The sequence below is a fragment of the Artemia franciscana genome, chromosome 7, assembly GCF_032884065.1.
Source record: "Artemia franciscana chromosome 7, ASM3288406v1, whole genome shotgun sequence".
In the NCBI taxonomy this organism is placed as follows: domain Eukaryota; kingdom Metazoa; phylum Arthropoda; class Branchiopoda; order Anostraca; family Artemiidae; genus Artemia; species Artemia franciscana.
This window is the reverse complement of record NC_088869.1, coordinates 2,667,999-2,694,232: the sequence shown is the minus strand read 5'-3', so window position 1 is coordinate 2,694,232 and position 26,234 is coordinate 2,667,999. Positions and strand designations below refer to the sequence as shown.

Genomic DNA, 26,234 nt, shown 5'->3' with positions numbered 1-26,234 from the left:
TCAAACATTTTTTTTCGGGGAAACCCAGGATACAATTCACGCCCCCCCCCCCTAAAAAAGGCAGAGTAAACAAGTTAGGAGTCTATTTGGAAAATCACAATCCCTCAAACTTGTTGCTAGTGATAGTATGGACAAGGTTTGGAAGATTTTTACAGCGACCACTTGCCCATTTTCGCAGCTGTTCTTATCCAGTGTCTCAATGTTCATCGTGATCATAAATGGCGAAACCGAAAAATGTGGGAAAGAACAGATCCCTCGCTGTTTCAGCGAGTTAGTGACGAAATCCTTGATAAGATCAGAGTACCATTTCACCTCCTCCAGGTAAATTCAAGTTGTAGCGAGCCAGAGACCCTTCTTCAATTAAATATCTATTGAGTAGAGATTATTCATGCTTTGAAATGTGCAGAGTCCGTGGCAGTGGCTGTTAAGAATATTAGAGTAAGAACCGAAAAAATCGGTTGGTCTTCAAACCCCTTACTTCAAAAAGCATGCTCTGACTCGAAGTTTTGGTCGAGAATCTGGAACGAGTGTGGCAGGCCGAGATCCGGTGCTGTGAATTTGGTTCGTATATTCTGCAAGCGCAAATTCAACCGTGAACCAAGTCTGCACATGGCAGAGGTGAAAATTAATAGTGCTAAAAAATCACTGAAAATCCCGATTTGATATGGAAACTACGTCCTAGTCCTTTTGGTGTTCCGAGTTCTGGAGTTATTCCTGTATCTGAGTGGGTTAGTCATTTTTCTGAGAAATTAAAGTGCCCTAATAATAACGCTCAAGTTGAACTTCACAAAGAGATTGAAAGTATTATACAGACAAAGCCGAATACGGGCAGGGCTTTTGTCTCGTCTTATATGGTCAAAGATATAGTAAGAAAACTGAAGAAAAAAACATCGTCTGGATGCGACGGGCTTTGTGCGCGACGTTCGGAATTGGGTAGTGCCTTGTTATTTGAGCATGTAGCTTTGTTATTTCAGACGATATTTTTTTCGGGGGTTGTGCCTGATAATCTTTGTATTGGGGTAATTACACCAATTTTAAAAAATGGTAAATCAAGTTTTAGTTGTAATTTGTATCGTCCTATTACGGTGTCGAGAGTATTATCAAAAGTTTTTGACCTGTTGATTATTCATAATGTTCAGAGGATTTGTAAGATGCTCCCCTTCCAGTTCGGTTTTCAGCGAGGGCTCTAAGATCCCTTTGTTCAGTATTGGTAGATTCTGTTGGGAAAGGAGAAATTTTGGTTGTTAGTGCGTATGATATTACTAATGCATTTGTTTCATTGATTCATTCGCAGGCGATGTTGGAGCTGTTTAGGCATGGGGTTGCAATCGATTCTGTTGGTCTGCTGTTTTTTACGTATCGCCACCTAAAGGTGGGCCTGAAAATTGAGGGGTCAATTGTCCCGGTTGATATCCCTGTGTATAAAGGTATTAAATAGGGCGCAATTACGTCACCGATGATGTATAATAATGCTATACTGCCAGCTCAGGATTGCATACCGATTTCGCGTGTTGTAAAAGCAACTACCGCGTCAGTATTATGTTATGCAGATGACTTGCTAAACTTGAGTCGGTCAGTGTCTAGTCTATTGGAGAGCTTTAATGTTATTCCAAGTGAATTTAGAAATATTGGTTTGAACCTTAACGCAGGGAAATCCCAAGTTCTTCTGCATTGTTGCCCGTCTGAGCCCGTCTTCAACTTCAGTGAATCTTGGTGGAGCATCCGTTGCCCCGTTTCAAGAGCTTATTTACCTAGGTCTACCTATTGGAGATTCAATATCTTCAACAAGAAAGTTATTGGTGGCTAGAACTGAAAAGAAAATCCGGGCTGCTTATGCTTCTTTAGTACTGTCACGCTCCTCGCAAAAATGTATAAGGCTGTTGTTCTTTCCCAAGTTTTGTAATTAACTTCGTCCACAGTTATTCTGAATGAAAGTGATAAGAACCAGATTAGAAAGCCATTTTTTCCTTATGCGAAGTTTCTTCTGAGTGTTCTGATGTGGTCCCGTAACACCGTAGGCTAGTGAAACAAAATTACGGGGTTCTCGACCCGATCGTACAGCTGGATGGTTTATATGTAAAATTGTCCTCAAAAGAAGTTCGCCACCCTTGGAGAAGTTTTCTTTTTTGAAAAGTCTTGTTTATTCGTGTTTTTATTTTGTATATATTTGTTCCTATTTTTGAATGTGTCTTTCTTTTTCTTTTCTTTTTTTGATACTCCATCGCCATGGCTTTGTGTTATTGATGGGTTTAAAATACATTCATTCATTCATAATTTCCCCTTCAACACAAATAACGGTAAAAAATATTACGTTAGACTCTCCTTTTTTTTTAAACATGGAATGTAAATTACAAGTCATATAAATATATCTCTATAGTAGTAAAATACTACTTCAAACAGGGCTTCAAAAACGAAAAAAAATTTCAAATTTTTTCATACACAATCTTTCTTATTGATTGAAAAGGGTTCCTTGGATCAAAGACCGAAAGATAACTTGAAATATCTATTAATTAATAGCATTAAATACGGTCTTAAAAAAAAAACAAAAAAACAGGTCTTTCAAGTGAAAGCAAAGGATGACACTACGCCTTTAAAATAACATAAATCATTCCGTATGTGAGGGAGGCTAACCTTTCCTTAACCCCCTTCCCAGACTTTACATTAAAGCAGGACTTACCGTCAAAGTCTTTAAGAACGACCACTAAAACACAAGGCCACTGTATTTGAATAAACAATACTTTTGAAACCCTATAAGACTTTAGCTTAAGAGTGGAGTGCCTAGGAGAGGTTAGGGGCTTTTATGTTCGATAGCCATAATACCCTTAGCCTTGGTAGTACTCATAGTAGTAATAGTGGTAGTAGCAGTAGCGGTAGCAATAGAACTAGAATTAGCAGTATTTGCATGCCAATATTGCCTTTTGGTCTGAACACCTCCCTCATCATTCCTTGAAACTTTCAACGTAATACTCTAAGCCGTTCCAAAGATTTTTCTGACGTGCTCTTTTGACAACCTGAATAAAAATGTGCGTTTTGATTTAGTTCAACTTCCCCCTAAACACTTCCGAAAATTTTCACCTTAATACCCTTAAACTTAGCAGTAGTCACATTAGAAGTAGAAATTGTTGTATAAGTAGCTGTAATAGTAGCAGCAGTAATATAGACATATTGCCTTTTAGTCAATTAATCATCCCTCTCATCATTCCCTGAAACTTCCAACTTAATACCCTAAGTCCTTCCTAATATATACCTTTTGACAACCTGTATGCATATTGTAGGTTTTGATTTAGTTTTTGAAGTTTTTTTTTCATACTAGGTGGACCCTAAATCTATTTTTTTTTTTTTTTTTTTTTTAGTTACATTTGAAGCGAGTATTAGACATAGTGGCTTCTTATTGTATTCCAAGTAAGGAGCGACGTTAAAACTTAAAACGAACAGAAATTATTCCGTATATGAAAGGGGTTGTCCCCTCCTCAACGCCTCACTCTTTACGCGAAATTTTGGCTCTTTTTCACAACTCTACTTTTTGAAACAATAAAAAAACTTTAGCGTAAAGAGAGGTGTATTGAGGAGGGGACAACCCCATTCATATACGGAATAATTTCTGTTCGTTTTAAGTTTTAATGTTGCTCCTTGCTTGCAGTTAAAAAAATTGTCTTTTTATATTTAATTTCTGAACGTTTTTTTAATTAGTGCATGTTTTGATTTTGGCTCACCGCACATGAGTAAATAAAACGAAACTTAAATTTCGTCAATACCTCGCTCTTTACACTAAAGCTTGCATTTTGTCCCAAATCTTAAAGAATGACCCCCAAATCACAAATGCCGTAGACTAAATAGTTGAAATTACTAAGAAATACTTCAGCGTAAAGAGCAAGGTATTGTGGAGGAGACGAACCCCCTTATAGACGGAATATTTTATGTTCGTTTTAAGTTTTAATGCTGCTCATTACTTCCAGTTGAAAAAAATGTATGTATTTTCTCATTTTTTTTTTTTAGATAATGCAAGAAAATCCTGCACCTCCTTCATGGAAATTACTTTCCCTCGTGATATATCCCTCCATGAAAAGATCCTCCCACATAACCCCCCCCCCCCACATAACCCCCCCCGCCCCAACGCAAAAAAGTCCCTCTGAAAACGTCTATACGCTTCATAATAACCATTACTATATGTAAACAATGGTCGAAGTCTGCAACTTGTAGCCCCTCCCCCCGGGACTGTGAGAGATTAAGTCGTCCCCAAAGATATAGTTATTAGGTTTTCGATTAAGCTGAACAGAATGGCTACCTCAAAAATTTGATCCGGCAAATTTGGGGAAAAATTTGCGTTAAGCTGGGACTAGGTGCCCTCCAATTTTTTCGGTCACTTCTTTTAATTTCTGTTAGAATGAGCCCCCTTGCGACATTCTAGGACAACTGGGTCGATGAGATCACCCATAAAAAAAAAAAAACGCATCCGTGATCTGTCCTTCTGGCAAAAAAAAAAAAAAAAAAAAAACAAAATTTCACATTTTCGTATATAGGAGCTTGAAACTTCTACAGTAGGGTTCTCTGATACGCTGAATCTGGTGGTGTTGTTTTCATTACGATTCTATGTCTTTTAGGGGTTGTTTCCCCCTATTTTCTACGAGTTATTCTTAAAGAATTTTGACAAAATTCAAACTTTAACGCGAGAGGTGAGGTGTTAAGGAGGAGCAAACCCCCCTATATGCCTAATAATTTCTGTTCGTTTTAAGTTTTTAATAAGCTCCTTAATTTTTGTTCAAAAAACTTGTTTGTTTATTTAATTTCTGATCATTATTCTTAATAATGCCAGGAAATCTGGCTCTATTTCCACGGAAAAATCCCTCCTCTCCACGGATATACTCTCTAGACCAGTGGTTCTCAAACCGTGGTACGTGTACCCTTCGGGGTACGCAAAATTTTTTAAGGTGTGTGTGGTCAGCTTACAAAAAAAATTAAACAACCCTTTAGCTTTAGGACTGGTAATTTTATTTAGCTTAGCTAGTAGGGATACCTAAAATTGTTGGGTAAAAAGGGGTACAGAGTCTAAATAGGTTTGAGAGCCACTGCTCTAGGCAATTCAATCCTGGTGAAAATTTATGCTAGAGAATTGCTCTTAACATCTCCATACGTCAAACTTGGTTGGCAAAGGGAAAGCAAGACATGGGAAGAGTTTCGTATAGGAATTCTGGCAAATTCCCCCAGTGTAAAATTTTCTTTAAAAAACTCACCCCCTAAAAACTTTGCTCCCCACTGAATATTTTCCCCCTGGAAAATCCCCCAACCGAAAATTTGCCCCCCTCGAAAAACGTATGCATATTTCCCAATAATAAATACTATACGTAAACAATAACTTAAAGACTTAAAGACCTTATAACTTATTAACGTTATAGATTTATAACTTGAAGACCTTTCCCCAGGGGCTGTAGATGGTCAAATTATCTCCAGAGGCATAGTTATTGCTAAATTGGCTACTTAGGTCTACTTTTGCAGTATTAGCAGAGTTTTTAATAAGTCTTCTTATTCATTTAAATTCTCAAAGGTGTTTTCAATAGGGTTCTGGCTTGTGAGATGTTTAAAACTGGCTAAATTGGCTGCTTAGGTCTACTTTTGCAGTACCAGCAGAGTTTCTAATAAGTTTTCGTATTTATTTAAATTCTCAAAGGCGTTTTCTATAGGGTGTTGGCTTGTGAGATGTTTCAAACAGGCTAAATTGGCTACTTAGGTCTACTTTTGCAGTACTAGCAGGGTTTCTAATTAGTTTCCTTCTTAATTTAAATTCTTAAAGGTGTTTTCTATAAGGTGTGGCTTGTGAGGTGTTGCAATCAGGCCAAATGGGTTATTTATTAGTTAACATGCTAGGTTGTGGAAGAGGACAATAGAGCTTTTTTGTGTTTTCTTTATTTTATGGTATAAATTAAAAGGAAAATTGTACTTTATTACAATATTAATTAGCTGCAATATTTAATTAATTATTAGTTTGCATGCTAGGTTTTAGCAGAGGACAACAAAGCTTGTATGTGTTATTTTTGTCCTTTACTTTATAGTCTAAATTAAAGTAAAGTTGCAATTTACTGCAACTATTTATTAGTTGCATTAGTTAGTTAATTATTAGATAATCATGCTAGGTTTTGGTAGATGACAACAGATAGGGGAATGCCCTACAGATAGGTAGAGTAGCTCAATTGGAGGCTTAGACCAAGTAGCACCTTGTCCCAGTGGGGTCCATAATAGAAACTGGGAAACCCTCCCCTGGGGGTCATAATTACAGGTGTAGGAGGAAGAAGACCCCTCAAATGTACACTCAACATGGCCCAGTGCTGTGTTCACACGTCAGGTGAGTTACAAACCTATTCCCAGTAATGGGTTAAATTGCATGGTAAAGCAGAACACCATAGTGGGAGGATTCTCTATAGGAGGACAACTGCGGCAGGGCGTAAGATCCATATTTATGGACAACGGCCTCTGTAAAAGGACTGCCTCAGCCCTTTCGGGGTACCTGCAAGACTGGGAAACTTGGGGTCAATTTTTCCCACTTGAGGAGTGGCGCTCCACGAGGAAATTATAGCCTAGTAAACAACACAGCACTCGTACGGGATTCTGATTATTGGATATTTTTCTGGGCTTGGTTTGTTTTGATGGGCGTTTTCGGGCTGAAAAACCTCTTCCTAGCTAATTTATCTACTATGGGCTGCCTCCCCGTATTAGCATAATATTTGTAGGCATGAATATATAATGAGTCGGAGGTAATAGGCTTGGGACTGTCTGTGCAGGATTTCGACTCTTGTTGATAGGAGAGCATCGCCAAGTGCTGAAAACCATGTTGTGACCAAGATGGGCCCATGATTGCACAAAGCCTCCAACTTACTGGAGGTCCCAGGGACTTCTTGCTGTCCGGTTCTAAGCCAGCTTAAGCGCTTCGGTGTAGACTTGAGAAGATATGTTGGTCCCCATCCTGCACTGGTATCCAGGATCACTGCTTTTCTTGAGGCCAAAATAATTTCAAAGATTTAAAGAACATGAAAATTGGAACTTGGAATGTTACGACGTTAAAAAATGAATATCGCATCGACATTTTGACTGACGAATTCAGACGGTTTGAACTGGATTTATTAGGAATTTCAGAAACTCATATCCCAGGGATAGGAAGCATAAAATTAGGTGACATAGAATTTGTTTACTCAGGCAGGAAGGATGGGGTACATAGACAGGGAGTAGGGCTCATGATGAATAAGGAAGCTGCTAAGTCTCATTTAGGCTGGGAAGGTATTAATAATAGAATACTAATTGCTCATTTTATGACTAAAAAGTTTAGGGTATCAGTTATAGTAGTATATGCCCCCATTGAACCAACTGATGGAGATACTAGTGACTCAGATGAATTTTACTTACAGTTACAGGAGCAAATAGACAGGGTACCAGGTAGAAATAGGGATAGATGGTATCCTAGCCTAGGTAAATTTGGTGTAAGAAAATAAAACAGTAATGGCTATAGGCTTTTGCAATTTTGTAGGTATAACAACCTAGTTATAACCAATACGGCGTTTGGTCACAAAATGACCCATAAGTTGACATGGTATTTACGTGATGGTAAGACAGCAAAACTTATTGATTATGTTATTGTAAACAGAAGACTAGCAGGATCAATACAAGATACTAGGGTGTATAGGAGTGCCGTTATTGATGTTAAAAGTAAAGATCACCATCTAGTAGTGTCTAAGGTTAATTTAAAGCTGAAATTTCGGAAGGGTAACTCCCTCCCGGAAAGTTATGATGTTGGTAGACTTCAAGATGAAAATTTGAGAAAAAGATTCCAGGAACAGTTGAGTACTAAACTTGAGAGTTTAAAATTTTACAATGTGGAAGATGGATGGAATAATTTCAGAAAAACAATTTGTGAAGTTGCTGATGGTGTCCTAGGGAAGAGTGCTAAGACTGCAACTAGGAATAATAGTGAAAAAGCTTTAGGTTTAATAGAGAGTAGAAGGGGTTTGTATAAGAATTATCTGAGTGATCGGTCGTATGAAAACAAAAGGAATGTAAAGAAAGTGGAGAAAGCATTAAAATATGAACTAAGGAGATGTGAAGTGGAGGCGATGGATAAAATTGCTGAGGATCTGGAAGATGCGGCTAGACGGCATAATAGTAAAATATTATACTGGCATGTTAATAAATTGAAAGGGAGTAGCCAATCCGGACTAGTCCCAGTTAAAGATAGAAATGGGGCCACAATTAGTGATAAGGAAAAAGTTAAAGAAAGATGGGTGGAACATTTTGAGAATGTGCTAAACCGAGATACAGTTGCAGGAAAAGATATAGATGAAAACGAAAAAGTTCGTGATACCTTGGATCTGAAGGAAGATTTGTTTAGTGAGGAAGAATTAGCGACAGTACTAAAAGGATTAAAAAATAATAAGGCCCCAGGTACTGATAGTATGATTAATGAGTTTCCTAAATATGGTGGCTCTGAGGTTAGGAATAAGCTACTGAAGATTATGAACATGATTTTTGAAAAAGGGGAAGTACCCAATGATTTTAGGAAAACCATAATTAAACCACTGTATAAGAAAGGTGACAAGAGTGAGTGTCGTAATTATCAAGGCATTAGTCTGGTCTCTGTAGGTAGCAAATTACTGAGTAATATGATACTTTTTAGACTGAGACATTCTGTAGACAAAGTTTTAAGGGAAGAACAATGCGGTTTTAGAAAAGGTAGAGGATGTGTCGACCATGTTTTCACTCTTAGGTTAATAATTGAGAAGTCCCTTCGTTGTCAAACACCTTCGGTCCTCAGTTTTATCGATTATGAGCAAGCTTTCGATTCTGTTGATAGAACAGCCTTAACAAAGGTTTTGTCGTTATATGGTATACCTGAAAAATACATTAAAGTGATTTGCGCTATGTACGAGAATAATACTGCTGCCGTTAAGGTAGGAAATGAGGTTAGCAACTGGTTTTGTATTAAATCAGGGGTTAAGCAGGGTTGTGTTCTATCCCCCTTTATATGGATCATTTTGATGGACTTCATCTTAAGGAGCAGAGAAAAGGCAATTGGAGACCATAGAATCAAATGGGGAGGAAGAACGCTCCTGGACTTAGATTATGCTGATGATTTAAGCATATTAGATGAAAGTGTGAGCAAAATGAATGAATTTTTAGAGGTTTTACAAGTTCAGGGTGCTAAAATAGGCTTGAAAATTAATGTTAAGAAGACTAAGTCACTCAGGCTAGGAACAAGTGAAGACGAACAGGTGACATTAGGTAACGAAAAGAATGATCAGGTTGGGAGCTTCAGTTACCTTGGTAGTATTATTAGTAAAGATGGTGGGAGCAGTGAAGATGTTAAAAGTAGAATAGCTAAGGCCTAGGGTGTTTTTTCACAGTTAAAAAAAGTTTGGAAGAATAGAAAGATAAGTCTACATGCCAAGATTAGAATATTGGAAGCTAGAGTGATGACAGTGGTCAAATATGGCTCTGAAGTATGGGCACTCCGAAAAGCAGATGAAAATTTACTAGATATTTTCCAGAGAAATTGCCTACGGATTGTTCTGGGTACCCGGCTGACTGACCGTATTTCAAACAGTAGGTTGTACGAAAAGTGTGGTTCAATCCCGCTTTCTGGGGCTATAATGAAAGAAAGGTTGAGATGGCTAGGCCACGTTCTACGGATGAAGGATGACAGATTACCGAAGATTGTCCTTTTGGGCCAACCGTCTGGGGCTACACGGAAAGCAGGTCGTCCTTGTCTGGGTTGGGAGGATGTAATAAATAAAGATTTAAAGGAAATGGGAACTTCCTGGGAGGGTGTAAACAGGGAAGCTTTAAATAGATTAGGTTGGAGGAGGAGCGTGCGTAGCTGTGTTGGCCTCAGGCGGCTTGGTGCTGCAGTGAGTTACTAGTAGTAGTAGTAGTAGTAACTATTGGAATGAAAATTCTGTTTCTTAGAGTTTTGGTTACTATTGAGCCGGGTCGCTCCTTGCTACCGTTTGTAACCACGAATGGTTGATGGAACCTTGAAGCTGTTCTGGGAAAATGTCCGAGGTTGACAATTGAACACAACGACATAAAAGGGCAAAAATGTGAAACATTGTAGAAATTAGGGGCAAAAAAGGGATACATTCTGTAAATTAATGACATACAACAAAACATACCTCAAGTGGATATATATTTGTTAAACCAAAATGTCACTTTTAACCTAAATCGTATTTTTTCTTGGTATTTTTTTTAGCATTTAGGTTTTGCCTGAGATACGGAACGAATTCTGCTAATTTTGGGGTTTTATGTTAATCTTTACTGTCATGATAACAACGTAGACCGGAAATCTTCCCGGGAATCACGAAGGTTTCTTGAGATCGTAATCAGGGGAGGGTTTAAGGGTGTGACCCCCACCCAAGAATTGTTTGTCCGGCTTGTAAAAACACAATAGAAATGCATAAAACACACTTTTGATACGTTTTAAAACTTTTTTGTAAAATCCTTGAAAAAATACCCCCCAAAAAAGTCTCGGATACAGCAGTGGGGATTATAAATCAATTTCTACCTCTATTCTCCCCCCGTGTCTCTCTTAGATCTGATTCTAAATTTACCTGAAGATTTAATGAGAGTTGGGATGTTTTCGCATTAAAATGCACCCTTTGAGGTACCTGCCTACTTCCTAACTACAAAACAGTCAGAGAAACATACTATAGGTGTTTCAAGCTCTCATCTGCTCATGTTCAGAATTTTGTATTTGTGGAGCTTCCACCTGCAGAGGAAGTATAGGACATTTACCTCTTTCTTATATTTATTTTCAAGCTTCATTTAACTTAACTGATTTGCCTCATATTTCTTTAAAATAATATTTCATATAGATGTTTCAATTCTTAATGCAGATGTTTCAAGCTCTCATCTAATCATATTCGGAATTTTGTATTTGTGGAGCTTCCAGCTGCAGAGGAAGTATAGGACATTTACCACTTTCTTATATTTATTTCTAAGCTTCATTTAACTTAACTGATTTGCCTCGTATTTCTTAAAAATAATATTTCATGTAGATGTTTCAATTTTTAATGTAGATGTTTCAAGCTCTCATCTACTCATATTCGGAATTTTGTATTTGTGGAGCTTCCAGCTGCAGAGGAAGTAACGGGCATTTACCTCTTTCTTGTATTTATTTTCAAGCTTCATTTAACTAAACTGATTTGCCTCATATTTCTTAAAAATAATATTTCATGTAGATGTTTCAATTTTTAATGTAGATGTTTCAAGCTCTCATCCACTCATATTCGGAATTTTGTATTTGCGGAGCTTCCAGCTGCAGAGGAAGTAGTAGACATTTACATTTTTCTTGTATTTACCTTTTTATTTTAAAGCTTTATTTAACTAAACTGATTTGCCTCATATTTCTTTAAAACAATATGAGGTGATATGTAAGAACACATCAGCTATATGAAGGAGTGGCGAGGGACAGGTTCCTAAAATAGTGCATTTCCCCCCCCCCCCAAATGTTCTAACTCTCAATAAACCTTCATATAAATGATTTTTGGGAAGGAAGGGATGGTAGAAATTGATATCTTACCCTGGTCCCGGGAATATTTTTGGTCTACATTCCTCTTTTCTATGAAATGTATGAATGTATTTAAATAGTCACATACAATATAGTTAAACATTAAAGGCCGTAACTGTGTGGGCTGTGATAGCTCTACGTAGAATGCCAAGTCACACAGAACTGTCATTCACATGAACAATAATACCCGTCACCATCCACCCGAATTTCATTAGTAAAATAATTATTAAGAACTTATTCAACAAAACTACTGTTCATCAAAATGTTTTTACTAAATACACAAACATTATCCAAAATTTTAATTACAATCCACAAAACTGAAAAGTGGGAGGCTTCCAACCAATTTACAATTATTAGTACATACAACGAAAAATCGAAAAATCTACAGCGAAAAATCGTGGGTTTATTGGACTGATAGCCCACGTTATATCTTAGTTACGCCTGGGCATGGTCAATTTTGACTCTTAAAGATGGCACTAGAACTTCTAATTTGCAATCGAATAAGCCCTCTCCGAAGTTTATACAAGCTTCCATATGAAGTGCCTCTGAGAAAAAAAAAATATATATTAACACATTGAACCCTTTTTGCTCTTTCCTATAGGCAAACGCTACAGCATTGCCTCTGACTAAACAGGAGAGTAAAATCTTCAATTTCTGTTGTAGCCAGGGGGAATATTGGGGAAAAGAAAATTTTCCGCAGGGTGGGGGAATTTTATAAGGGGAAATGCGTGGACCCAATAGAAAGGTAATACTTTTTATATTATAGCGCTTATTTCAGAGTAAGAATCTTCAATACGAATCATAGTTTCAGCAGTAGCTGCAACCTAGTAAAGAGCGAACTACAGCCCATGCTAGCTAAAAGTTAAGAAATGTGAGTTGAAGAAAGCTGCCTAATGACAAAATTGCCATCCGACATTGAATTCAGGATTAGTAACTGTCATTTCGGTTCGTCTGCAATTTGTGTGCCATTTCTCAAGGGGTGGGGCTAGCAGGCTACCAAAACACCGTAGACAGATTTTTTTTATAGCTCATACAAAAGACATTGTTCATATCTATGTTCTTCGTACAAATCACACAATCAGCAAGTTCCAAATGGCACTAAAACGGCCCTTTTGTCGTCATATCTCAAGTGAAAAAGCTGGGCCTAATGGGCTACTAGAACTTTTTAGAGTGATGCTAAATGGATCATTTGAAAGCTATTGCTCATATCTACGTGATTTTTATTAATTCTACCATATGTATGTGTTATATGGTACAATAAAAACAATTTGGTGTCACGGATTAAGTAGAAAAGCTTGGAAGTATAAAACGATACCATTTCAACAATTATGGTCCAAAACACCAGATGAGTTTAGTTCTCATCTAGCATCCGGCCTGTAAACAACTCGAGGTTTATTGTGTTCTGATTGTTCCTCAAAGAATACTTCAATCTTACAGGCAAATCGTTCGAATTCACCTGTTCTACCTTCCCCTTGTACCCCGTTCTCCTAATTCAAGAGCTAGGATGCTTACTATCCTCAAAGAACTTAATAATGAATCGCCATTGCCCCTCCTGTCACAGAAGAAGATTCCATCTTCCCAATGCCTCCGTCATCAAGATGCATTCTCCCCTCCGGAAGCATCCAGTTAGACAGAGGGCAACACTACTCTTTTGTTGGCCCTTCTTCTATTCTTTGTACTGCCCCTAGTAGCTTGCACCCCTGCTCAAGTGAGGTATCAGTCCAGACCAAACCTTTCTCCAGTCTCCCAAGGGATAAATCAACGCGTCAGAATCCTCTTGTTAGAGATGCTGGATGTCAAACAAAAATTCCCTTTATGAAACCTGACCGTTTCAAACCAGAGTTTGGATTGTTGGAACTAAAAAGCAAGCTAGAAGAGGCTTTAAAACAAATCTCGATAATTGTTTCTCACCCCCTGTCTACAGTACAATGTAATGATAATCCTCCCCAACTTGATATTCTTAACTCTCCTTTCCTTCTACTCAGCAAGACAAATCCGAAAAATAATTAGGCCTACACCAATCATGTAGAGGTCAAAAATCCAGAAAATAATATTAGTGACCGGATCTCTCAGGTTAAAAGTACTGAAGATCCATCAAATATTAATGAATTGACTAATCTCTCTGACCTTGTATCACCTCTGAACAATTATATTTAAACTAATCAGTGTCTTGAAGAAAGTGAAGTAAATAACCTGACGAATAATAAAGTCCCTTTGTTTCACGTACGTAAATGTGCAAATATGATTTTGTCTTTTAGACACAATCGTTCTCCCAGCAAATTTACGTCATTGCGTGCTTCAAGCAAAATTAGCAAAGTTAACAACCTGGATATTAAGACTACTTCTTCTGCTAATAATCCAAAATACATTTGTGCTTCAACCAAGCTCCAGCAAAAAAAATGTGATATGTAAATGTGATATGTTATATGTAGCCTATAATCATAATCGCTGTAAATTTCGTAAGCAGTGCAAGTTTTTGCATATTTGTCGTAATTTTATTTGAGGTAGTTGTAGTTTCGTTAAGTGCAGTTTTGACCATGTGAACTTTTGTCCACTTCTAGCTTGCACTGACAAATGTTGTAGTTTTGCTCATGCATCACCAGTAGCTGAGGTTGAGTCTCCTCTCTTGGGCCCTGTTCCAGTGTCCCTGTCCAAAGATAAAAATTGTATGAGCTACTCATTTCCCTTCCGACGTCCTTTTTCAGTGCACCGCACCCAAGCAAAATCTCTCATCGACGTTCATCGGACACAGCTCAAAAATTAATAAACCCTTCCCGATTACGAACTCCCCTCCCTTACCCTTTGTTACCTCCTCTCCCTCACCGCATACAGAAGTCCTATTTCCTCCCCCCTTACAGTATACTGCCGTAAACCCGGCCTACTCTGCCGCAAACCAGCAATTTCTTGACGGACATGAATCACCATTCCCACCATGGCAATTACGAAGTAACAGCCGTTTAACAGATCCATCTCCATTCCAGTACAATGTCCAGCCAAGCTAACAATATCCCCGTTGAAAAAGAGTGCTCTCCTTCCCCAGACCCACGTTCCTTTTAAACCCTTCTGGCTACTACACTTAGCAAACAAACAACAGTTGGCTTTAGTAACCGTTTTACTTTTCCTAAGTTCCTTGTTACGAATGCCGAAAGCCTGAATTTTGACAAATTGACCGAACTAGACGCCCTCTCCCCAATTACACGAAATTGATGTAATTGCTGTAACAGAGGTCCAGGCTCAAAACCTTGACCTTCTATAAATGAATGACTACTCCCATTCATAAAACATCGTCCTCATGACAACCCCCTAGGTGAAAAGGGAGGCGGAATATTATTATTTGTAGGTAACTATCTCTTCCCTCAATTAATTCATACTCCCAACCTTTGAGATTACGATTAGATCATTTGGGTAAGTGTGAGACCCAAAGTTTTGCCTCAACCTTTTAATTTGATTGTTTTCTGCTGATTTTATTATTCCCCAAATCAAAACGCTGCACAAAGACAGCGGTTCTTCCAGAAACTACATAGCAGTGCTGACTTTGTCCTCTGCAAATTCCCAAACGCCGGTATTTTCCTAGTAGGTAATGCCAATGACCTAAAGTTAAATTCCCTTTGTAGTTCCCTCAATTTAAAACAAATAGTAAAAATACCAACAGCCAAAGCAAATACTACCCTTGGTCTGATTTGCACAAATATGCACACTTTGTATAGCTCATCTGTTCCTTGCCCCCTTTAGGAGGAAGCTACAATTTTGTTTATTAATGAAGCCTCTTCCCAACTTTAATCATACATTTTCTGTTACTCAATTCTCTTATCGTCCAATTTCCAATGAACGCCATTTCGAGTTTGGATCTTGGATTACTAATTAAAACTGGCCAGTTCTTAGGGGGAATAATGACATTAATGTTAAAGTGTCTCATTTCCAAAACTTGATTAAAGCCAAATGCTTAGAATCCTTCCCTGACAAAAAAGTAAAATCGTGTTCTAATGACAAACCTTACATTACTGGTCAGTTAAAAAAGCTAATTAGGCTAAAAATTAGTCTTGTTCAGAATGGTAAAACACCTGAAGCTTAACTCACTGCGTAAACATATAAAACAAGAAATACGTAAACCCGCTTCTGCGTATTACAAATGTAAAGTCAGGGATTTGTTTTGTACTAAGCAAAAACAGTGGTATACAAGTATAAAAAAAATTGTGGGAAAACAAATAATAATATAGTTTTCTATTTACAAGAAGAACCCCTTGTTACAGCCGATGATCTGAATAAATTTCTTTCCTCGATAGTTCAAAGCCTCCCTCCCCTCTATTAATACTGCTTATGATCTACACTCTCCCGATTCCCCTATTATTTTTCCGTCAGATGTTGAGGCAAAATTAAAAACATTAAAAAGTGCCGCACCTGTCCACTAGACATCCCAATTGTACTAATTAAAGCCTTTGTAGACATTCTTTCAGAACCTTTTTCCGTGCTTTTTAATGAAATTACCTCTACTAGTAAGTTCCCTGATTGTTGGAAATTAGGTTTTATTACTCCCGTAAAAAAGAAGGGCAGCAAACAAGATTTTTCTGGTGTCCGCCCCATTACTCTTACTCTGCTTTTTTTCCAAGTTATAAGAAAACCTTTTAGCGGATTGGTCGAAAATAAAATAATCCCTAATGTTGACCAAAGGTAATTCGGAAATTTGCGCTCTACTTTTACCACACACTATCTTGTTCACCTTTTGGAAACTACATGTAATAAACTTGAAAAACCCAATACTTGGTTCAGTGTTGTCGCAGTTGACTAACAACAAGCTTTTGAGTCAATTAACCACAATACATTAGTAAAAAAAAACTAACCAATGACTTCCTGGTTGACCCCTATTGAACAAGAATAATTTCATCTTTCCTTTTTAATAGAACGCAAGTCGTCAAATACCTGAATATATACTCTGATTCCCTCCCGATTTGTAATGGTGTGCCCCAGGGAACCCTCTTAGGCCCAATTTTATTTTTACCATAATAAACAGTCTTGGTGACGATTTCCCTGATAGATGGGAATTTTTTGACGATTTAACTGTCTTAGAAACATGTTTTAAAATCTAAAAAGTAACCCAATGGACATCTTGGAATCAATATCAGATGAAGCTGTTGCTAGTGATATTAGAGTCAACCCCTTAAAGTCGACAGTTGTAACAATTAGTTTCCTAAAAATTCCTCCTTCTTTCTCCTGTCCTATTCCCCCTGAAATGTCTTTTAACAGTATGAAATTAATGGGTATTACCATCTCAAGCGACTTAAAATGGGATTGCCACGTTAATGATTTCTTAAAACGTACAAATACTACATTCTCCCTCCTCAAACTCCTTAACAAATTTAAATGTCCTAAATCGTATTGTTTGAAGATTCTTCTCTCATTTCTACGCAGGGTTGCCAAAAATTTTTGGGACTGAAGTGTCAAAGTCAGCGAAAAAGGGACACTTTTAGTGTCCTCCTAGAAAATTAGCCAATGTACTTTAAAAGTTGACAAAAAAAGGCTTTAAATTGTTTTTTTGAAACTCCAGGGCAAGATTTACGTTCTTTTTTTCAAGTAAAAACAAAGCGGTTCTTCAAAAAAGTAAAATCCCATGTAAAACCTCAAATCGCCTATAATTTAGTACAATTTCTTGGGTTCTCTCAAACCTTCGGTTGTACTAGTTATTCATCTTCCGACAACTCAGCAAAGACTTGTTTTTATTATGGACTTTTCCGGCACCAGATCCGGCTTTGACGCTTTTTAGACCACAGTTTTCATTTTGTCGTTTTTGGCAAAAATTCGAAAGCGCAGTCTAATTTCAGGAACTGTAGAAGATTCTGAATCATTTGTGCTGCGTTTGAAGTGTTCAGGAACGTAAAGAAAAATTGGACTACATCTAAGATGAATGACAAAATTTGTTGTTTAGTTTCTTTCGTTTTCAGCCAAAATGTCTACTCCGTACGGCGAGAAAACGAAAACGGCGATAAAACCTGTCTTCACTATGAGAAGCCCCAGCCGTCTCGGCCGAAAAGCTTCATAACGAAGACATGGCTTAAAAGATTTGCGCCAGTTAGACCACAGACACGGTGTCTGTCGCTGCCAACATAGCTTAATTGCCCTCGCTCCCTTTTTTCCTTTAGTAGCATATCAGATCTTCTGCAAAATTTTGTCGACCATTTCCCGCAGACTGATATCAAAAAGCGATTGAAACGCGCTTGGATTGGAACGTGATTCACATCCTTTTCACCTGGCTTTCGCCAACGAGTTTGGTAACGCTGCTCTCGCAAAAATACACAACAACAGCGTTATTTCATCCAACATTAATGTATTCATGAAATCAATTAACTAAGAGATCAAACTTGATAAGGAGAGAAATAATGACAAGACAAATATCACTTGTCTTTGTTTAAATAAAGCTAATTTACGAAAGTAAAACAGTTCAAATAGGGATGATACCTTTTTATTGACAGTTAAATATAAAATTATTTAACTGGATATTTCGAACACATATACAGTGTTCATCATCAGCAGTAAAACTAAAAGACATGAATAAAAATAAACAAAATTTATACCTAATAAACTGATTACATATAGTTTATTGCTCTTATTTTTTTCAATGCAACAGCCGAGGCAAATCTCTTTGATCTTTTCGGTTCCGGTTCATTAGAATTAACTGACATATTACGTGGACAGAGGTCATAGCTCTTAGGTGAGGCGATGTTTACTTTATTTGACCTCAGTATCATAAATTGAGTTCAATCCAAATTCATCTGTATCTCTGTTTATGGAATTATTCTTGAACAGAATTTTTTAAATTTCGATTGTTTCCCTGAAAGTTTGCTTTAAACCTTGGTCCCTAGAAATCAAAGAAATATTTTCAAACAAAATAAAATGATTTGGAAAATTAAAAATATGCTCCGAGAGGGCCGACGTGAAATCTTCAGGTTTGGTATTTTGCTTTAAAGACGATAAAATGGAATTATGATGTTGTAGCAATCTCGTTTTTAAATTCTGGTTAGTACGTCCCACATAAGAGCTTTCACAAGTACATGGAATTTTATAAACCCCACTTTGTTGCTCTACGGAAGTCCGATCCTTTCCAGAATTTAAAAAACTAGCCAAAGTATTACTACCTCTTAAAGCTACCTTTAAACCATTATTTTGTAAAATTCTTTTAAGTTTTTCACTCAAACCTGGAACATATGGTAGAGAACAAGAAATATCTTTCTTTTCTGTTGTTTCCAGAATATCGTCAGAACATTCTAGAAATTTTTTCCTTCTTTTCGAAAAAGTCTGGTCAATTAACCAACCCGGATAATGGTTACTTACTAAAATCTCTTTTAACAACAATAATTGCTCCTCAATGAATTTTGGAGAACAAATTCTAAAAATGCGGTCAATTAAAGATATGACTAAACCATTTTTTACTTGGCGAGCATGACTGGAGAAAAACGACAAAAATCTGTTACTGTTAGTAGGTTTTCTGTAAATCTTAAAATCCAAACTATTTTCATTTTTTAAAAGAAGGGCGTCCAGAAAAAGAAGTTTATTATCCTCTTCCAATTCTATTGTAAATTTTAAATCCCCTCCCCAAAAATTAAGATGTTCTAAAAAACTTTTTAATTCCTCCACCCCATAATTCCATACTGAAATTATGTCATCCATATATCTTCCCAAAAATTTATGTTTTAAAAAATATGAATCTAACGCTATTGTTTCAATATTTTCTACAAAATAATTTGCTAATAAAGGACTTAAAGGGGCCCCCATGGGTAAACCATTTACTTGTTCGAAAAAACTTGTCTGAATTGAAAAAAATAAGAGAACATATTGCACAACCTAACTAAATTCATAATTACACCGACTTCCAAAAACTGTTTCACCACCAATTAAGTCCAAATTTCTTAGTATCTTTCTCTCAAGAAGAATTTCTGCGGCTTTTACATCAATACTCGTATACATTGACACTATGTCGAAACTTCAAATTATAGAATTTGCAGAAATCTCAACTTCTTTTAGTTTTTTTTTACAAGTTCTGACGAATTCTTAATGTAAGAAATTTGTGTAGACATGAGTGGTTTATACAATGACACTAGCCACTTACTCAGAGCACTTGTTGGTGACTTGTTACTCGCAACAATTGGTCGCAATGGCAGATTTGGCTTATGTATCTTTGGAAGTCCATATAATTTAGGGCACAAAGAAACCTCTTGGTAAGAAAATTGCAATGTTGCATTGAAAAAAATAAAAGCAATAAACTATATGTAATTAGTTTATTAGGTATAAATTTTGTTTATTTTTATTCATGTCTTTTAGTTTTACTGCTGATGATAAACACTGTATATGTGTCCGAAATATCCAGTTAAATAATTTTATATTTCACTGTCAATAAAAAGGTATCATCCCTATTTTGAACTGTTTTACTTTCGTCATGGAAAGGCAGTGTGGTCTTCGAAGTTATCAAAGCTAATTTATTCTTCAAAAAACAAAGAAATGTCAAATTCTTTGCAAATAGTGACAAGACAAATATCAAATGTGCTCAATCAAATGTTGAAATAAAAAAAGCACAGAAAACCAAAGAAAAAGGCTTTTTGGTGTCAAGAATAGCTATGGTTTTTCGAGGATAATCCGTTTCTCTCTGCCAACTCTCTTTCTTCTGAGAAGAGGTCGACGGCGTCTGTAAAAGACAATGGAAATGCTTATTTAATCACAATCCTTTTCACCAAAAGCAGAATGGTCCACAACAAATGTCTAAGCAAATCCAAAATATTTTGCGCTAGGCCTTTTCCGTCTTCGTGGCTCAAGATGGCCCGAACCAAAAAAACCTAGACAGCTTGAAGAGACCTTTATAAGGGAATGACTGTGCTGATTTCCCATACGGTGCATTCCATGTTATGGAGACTTACGAAAAGTGAGCATATACAGAATGAATCGGATTCCAATTCAGAAGCGTTATACAGAGGTCCAGCCACATCCTGGGTTCAGAAAAGGCCGGGTTTTTTCGAGAAAGAAAGGAGAAAATTATAAGAATGTGAGAGTACGAAGGGAAACTTTAATGCAAAATTCTTGGACAATAAATCTGTTCAAAGCTTCAGCTTTCATTTTTGAAAAAAAAAAAAAAAAAATCAATTTCTAGTGGCTACCCATTTTGGAGAAAAAAATTTCGGCTACTGCAATCTGATTTCAATTATTTGGTTTTCTGATTAGTAAGTGAAATAGGTCAGGTTCAGATTCATTCTCTATTTGCTCATTCTTGTCGTCAGCAGTACCACCTCGAAAAATTGTTAAGTAATTTTGGCAGAATCCTCCACCGATCCACCTACGCAGCAATACGAGTAACCATCTGCTTAAATGCATAAGGGAATCCACAGTTTTCACTTCCAACCGATTTCGCAACTTAGTTTTAATGTTTGTTAGTTGAGAAAACTGTCTTTCGGCACCAGCACTTGAGTGAGGTAACGCGCATTAGTGCCGTCGGGATTCTTCACATCTAACAAGAGCTTCCAGAAATAAGATGGTGAGGACACTAGCTCTTCACCACCAGACTTCAGGATCATGTGACTTGAAGTCAAAAGTTTCACCACGTTTGAATTTTTGCGCTTTTGAAAAGGAAAGTAGCGCGGATACGATAAAAAAAAAAAAAATCGCTAAGACGAAAACGAACCTGAAAAGCACAAGGCACAAATTAGAAGTAGTTGCAGTTAAGAGAAAACTGAAAATAAATGCGTATGGTATTGATTTTGAAAAAATGCCAAAAAGTGTCTTTTTTTCAAAAAGTTGCCTTTTTTCACCCGATAGTGGCACGGTGTCACCCAGAGTGAAAAAGTGTCAAAAAAGCACTAAAAGTGTCCCTTTGGCAACCCAGTTTGTACGTCCTATCTTCGAATACGCTTGTCGTGTTTGGCATCCTGGCAATTTCAAAGAAATATCGGACAGAATAGAGGTAGTTCAAAAAAGGTGCCTAGGAATTATCTTCAATGAGAATAAAGTGCCTTACATTGCCCTTCTTTTGAGAGCAAATCAAGTCGCCCTTAAGGTAACGAGAGCACAAATTTCCTTTTGTTTTGCCCACCCTCGTACTACTTCTCTTTTTCCTAGTGAACATTTATCCCCCCCCCCCCAAATTCCCCCAACTTTTTGTTTCAAGAAAAATACCCCTTCTTGTCGCTTTAAGACTTTACACTGAAAGATATATAAGAACGTTCATCTCTGACATAGTTGAAATTTAAAATCAATAACCCCCCCCCTTCTCACTCCACTTTTATCTTACAGTTTTAGTCTTTATTTTGCAATTTTGAACTTTGGAACTCCCGCTAGCTAGACTCTTGTTTAAATTCATTTTCCCTGTTTTAAATTTATCAGTTTTTACGGTTTGACTTTTTATTGATTGCAATTTTATGATTTTGTACTGACACTAAAGTGCAAATTTGGCCCTTTTGGCCTTACGATAGCCACTTTGTTGAAATAAATCTTATCTTACCTCCCGTGTGTTCCTCCTCCCAGTACCCTTAAAGAGCTATTTAATTAACGTTCTGCAAACACCAACATATCAAATGAGATTATTAGACGCGTGCTTCTGTTAGTAAAGCAATGGACTTCAATATGCTGTATCTTGCGTCAAAGCAAAACACGTTTCTATGATCCAAATGTGTGCCACGCAAACAGGGAGGCCTAGTCCTGGTTAAAAAAAGGTCTGTCTCCATGAAAAGTTTGAGCACCCGCGGGCAATAGACCAAATAAACAATAACACCTATATATAACTATCATCGTCATTTAAACTTACATAGTTATGATGTAACAGCCACGTGTGATTCTAATGTAAAATAATAGCATTTGCTGGCCCAAACCTATTTCCATTAATCAATTTTTCGATTTCTCTCTTCCATACAAATTATTTTTCCAAAATCAATACACTTGCATCGTGCCAAGTTAATTGCATGACAAGGTCACTAATTTCCAGGAGAATTTCTAATGATGCATTTCATTATTGCAGGAAGCCTATTACATATAATATATTTCCAAGATTACAATAATAACAATGACTTGTTGGATCAGTTGCCTATCGCGTTGTTCTATTGGAAATCTCTTGTATCACGTTCGATTCCTACACATGAGATGAAACCTTTGTTCTTGCCGGATTATAAAGATTTCTTGGACCAAAAAAGTCTTGCGTAAGCACTAGATAAACAAATGTCAATAACCCTCAAAATTACTTCATCCTAAATAAAATTGTATAAGTAAACAATAACATCTCCTAAACTGTTACGTAACATCCATGCGTGCGCAATATACCAATAATCATAAACACCAGCGGCTTGAGGGGCTAGTGACTTCAGGTACACCCCCAATGGGCCTCATGGGACCAATTAGTTTGTTTGAAACAGTTTTTAAAAATATGCTGCATAAACCACGAAGCGTCAATTTTTTTTAGTTTTCAGTTTCAACTTCGATCTTTACTTTCATCAGAAAAACTTGCTTTAATTAATCATCTAAGACAGTGATCTCGAATAAGATTATGATGGACAGTCAGCACAAGCGTGGTAGCGACAGTCATAGAGCGTTTAAACATCAAATGCATAAAGTAAGGAACAAATTATAAGGATAGCCATGAACATTTATAAAAGAAGTTTCTAAAGTTTTACTACTCCATAATATAAATATCGCATTCACATGCCTATTGGCACAGAGGGCGAAAAGGTGAGCAGGGTGTCAGGAAATTTTTGAGGGATGGAGGGTGACAATCACAACCAGGAAGCTTTGTTTTCACCGACTTTAAAAGGTAATTTTCCTTCTTTCCTATACAAAAGGTTTAAATGTATTTAAACATACATATATAATGTATTTAAACATTGGAGAACGCTATTTTGGAGGTCGTCAGAGCTTAGCCACATAGAACAGAAGTCACACAGAAATTCCATTTGCACGAACAGTAATACTTGTCTCCGTCCACCCGAATTTCTTTAGTAAAATTATCGTTAACAACTTATTCAACAAAACTATCTTCATCCAAAATTTTGACTAAATGCTCAAATCTTGTCAAAATTTTTATTTACAGTTCAATATTCGAATTCTCAAGCAGAAAACTGAAAAAGCGGGAACCTACCAAACAATTTACAATTATTGGTACATATACTTTAACAGCAACAAATTGTGAGCTTATTGGGCTGGTAGCCCACACCATATTTTGACTAAGCCTGGGCATGGTTTGAAAAATGATCAGAAATTAGATTAAAGACATGATCTTTTTCAGCTGAAAGTAAGGAGTACCATTAAAACTTAAAACAAGCAGAACTTATTCCTTATATTATGGTGGGGGTACCCTCCCTCAAAACCCACTCTTTATGCTAAAGGTGGTCTTTTCTTTAAAAACGACTGCTTAACACAAGGGCCGTCGAACTGGAGCGAGAAACCTTACCAAAACCCTGTAGTCGGTAATAAATCATTCAGTAGCAACTTATTGTAAATTAGGCTAAATCTTTAAAGATGTTCCCATAAAAATCTTATATTTTAAAGATGGGCAACATGCATAACTTACAGCCCTTGCCCATGGAATGTGGGCTAGAATGGGGTTGTCAAAACCAGAATCATGGTTATTTCGCCTATCGACTATTTTGAAGAAAACGGCTATCTTAAAAATTTGATCGGATGCTTCTTGGAGAAAAACGGATATTTGCCCTATGGACTATTTTGAAGAAAATGGCCATCTCAAAATTTCAGTCGGATGCTTTTTGGAGATAAACGGTGTGGAGGGAGGGGATTATTGCGTCCCAATCACTTTCGACTCTTAAATAGAGCACTAGAACTTTTAATTTTTAATTGAATGAGCCCACTCCGAAGTTTATGTGACCTTCCATGGGAAGTCCCCCTGAAAAAAAAATACATTGAACCGTTATGGCTCTTTACTAAAGGCAATGTTATAGCACTGCCTCTGACTTAAACAGGTGAGTAGAACTTTCAATTTCCCTTAGAGCTAGAATTGAGTTTTGATTGGGGGAGGGGGCACATTTAGACTGTCGCCATCAATACTGTAAATATTACGCTATTTGGGACTTGTTAATTGAACGATATACATTCAAGAATTAAGCTTAGGTTAGATCTCAGAAAACCGGTTTCATAGTCACAAAGACAGGTAAATGGGTGATAGAATGCACTGGACCTCTTATAATTTGGCTATATGCTTGCACCTTAGGGGTGGGGGTTAGGTTACGTCAAATGCACTGTCCAGATCCTTCACCCCCCTTCCCACACTAATGTGCAAATATATAGCCCAAGTAATATAAACAAAACGTTACATGAAGGTTATATTTCATTAGAACTAACATAATTTCACTTCTTGGGTGTGTTTTATTTAATTAAGAAGTACCCGATTTTTGCCCAAAAATATGAAATTCAAGGTTTTTTGCCACCCTCCGAGCTACCTGCCCAGGGGGTTTGCCGCCTAGATACAGCCCTGATTTTCCTTCTAATGAACATCCGAAACTATCCAGGGGAGAATTTTCTGGGCTGAATTTTTCATGGGAGGGAATTTTCCGGGGGGGGGGATAAACACCTAGACCCAATCGAAAGGTACTACTTTTTTATATTAAAGTACTTATTTCAGAATGGTAGTCTCGAGTTGTCTGTACAATGACCCCCTTTTTTAAAATCACATCCCTCTGCTGAAATAAGCCAACGTTTACACCACTCCTAGGATAATTTTGACGGGCACCGTGAGTGTGAGAGAGTTGTAAATCAACTTTCTAGACTTATGTTTTTTCTCAAAGAGGGGGGTGTAGACTTCCCCCCCCCCCTGTCACACAATCAATACTGTAAATATTATAATTTTCCAAAAAAAATATTACCATTTAATCTTATTTTGTCGCTTATTTTGTTCTTTCTAGGCTTATCAACCTTGTAGGATATTGATATGTACCAAAAATGGCAAATAACACAAAAGACAATAGCCCTTTTTTACTGTAACATTTCTCCTGTTAGCATATCGTCTATTAGACTGTAGATTTAAAATAATTACCTGCCAAGTTCCAAGGCCAATAACCGGAAACTTTAAACTATTATTAAGTAAAATATGATCTCTGACGGACATTTTCTGTTTCTTGGGGTGGCGGTTTGCGCCACCCCAACACCTAGTTGGTGGGGCGCTTCGCGCCCCCCCAAGCCCCCCCGCGCGCGTAAGTCGTTACGCGCCATATTAGTTACGCGCCATTGTAGTTGTGTCCCTGTGTCCCACCTGTGAATATAGATAGATTTATATATGTGTTTCAAACTACGTAAAAATTGCGAATATTCAACATTCTTGGCTTTCCCATTGTCTGTGCATATACAAAGCCGTATGTACTAATAATGACGTCATATGCAAACGCTCTTTTTACAAACAAACAAACATGCATACACACAACTCGTTTTTATATAGATAGATAGATATATAGATACAATACAAATTAACTACGTAAAACTTGTGAATATACAACAGTTTTCGCTGTCCAATTGTCTGTGCGTATAAATAGATTGTCAGGTTTACCGACCCTCAAAGATGCAACATACAATTGTACATTGGTAAAGCAATCTGTATTAAGATCTATACCGCATTTTTCTAGTGATTGCCCTTGAGCTTTGTTGATGGTGGTTGCAAATGCTAATCGAATTGGGGATTGCAATCTTTGAAATTGAAAAAGCAGATCCGTTGGAATCATGGGAA

The 26,234-nt window shown here is 37.1% G+C and overlaps 1 protein-coding gene across 1 annotated transcript in view; it reads right to left on the bottom strand.

The window, feature by feature from the left end:
• LOC136028733 (aldo-keto reductase family 1 member A1-like) overlaps positions 1-25,626 on the bottom strand; it is a 57,904-nt gene extending 32,278 nt beyond the window's left edge. Inside the window, exon 1 of the mRNA XM_065706603.1 lies at positions 25,551-25,626. Within this exon, the coding sequence (XP_065562675.1) occupies positions 25,551-25,622 (72 nt within the window). The 5' untranslated portion in view covers positions 25,623-25,626. The remainder of the gene's footprint in view (positions 1-25,550) is intronic.
• Positions 25,627-26,234: the final 608 nt, after the last annotated feature.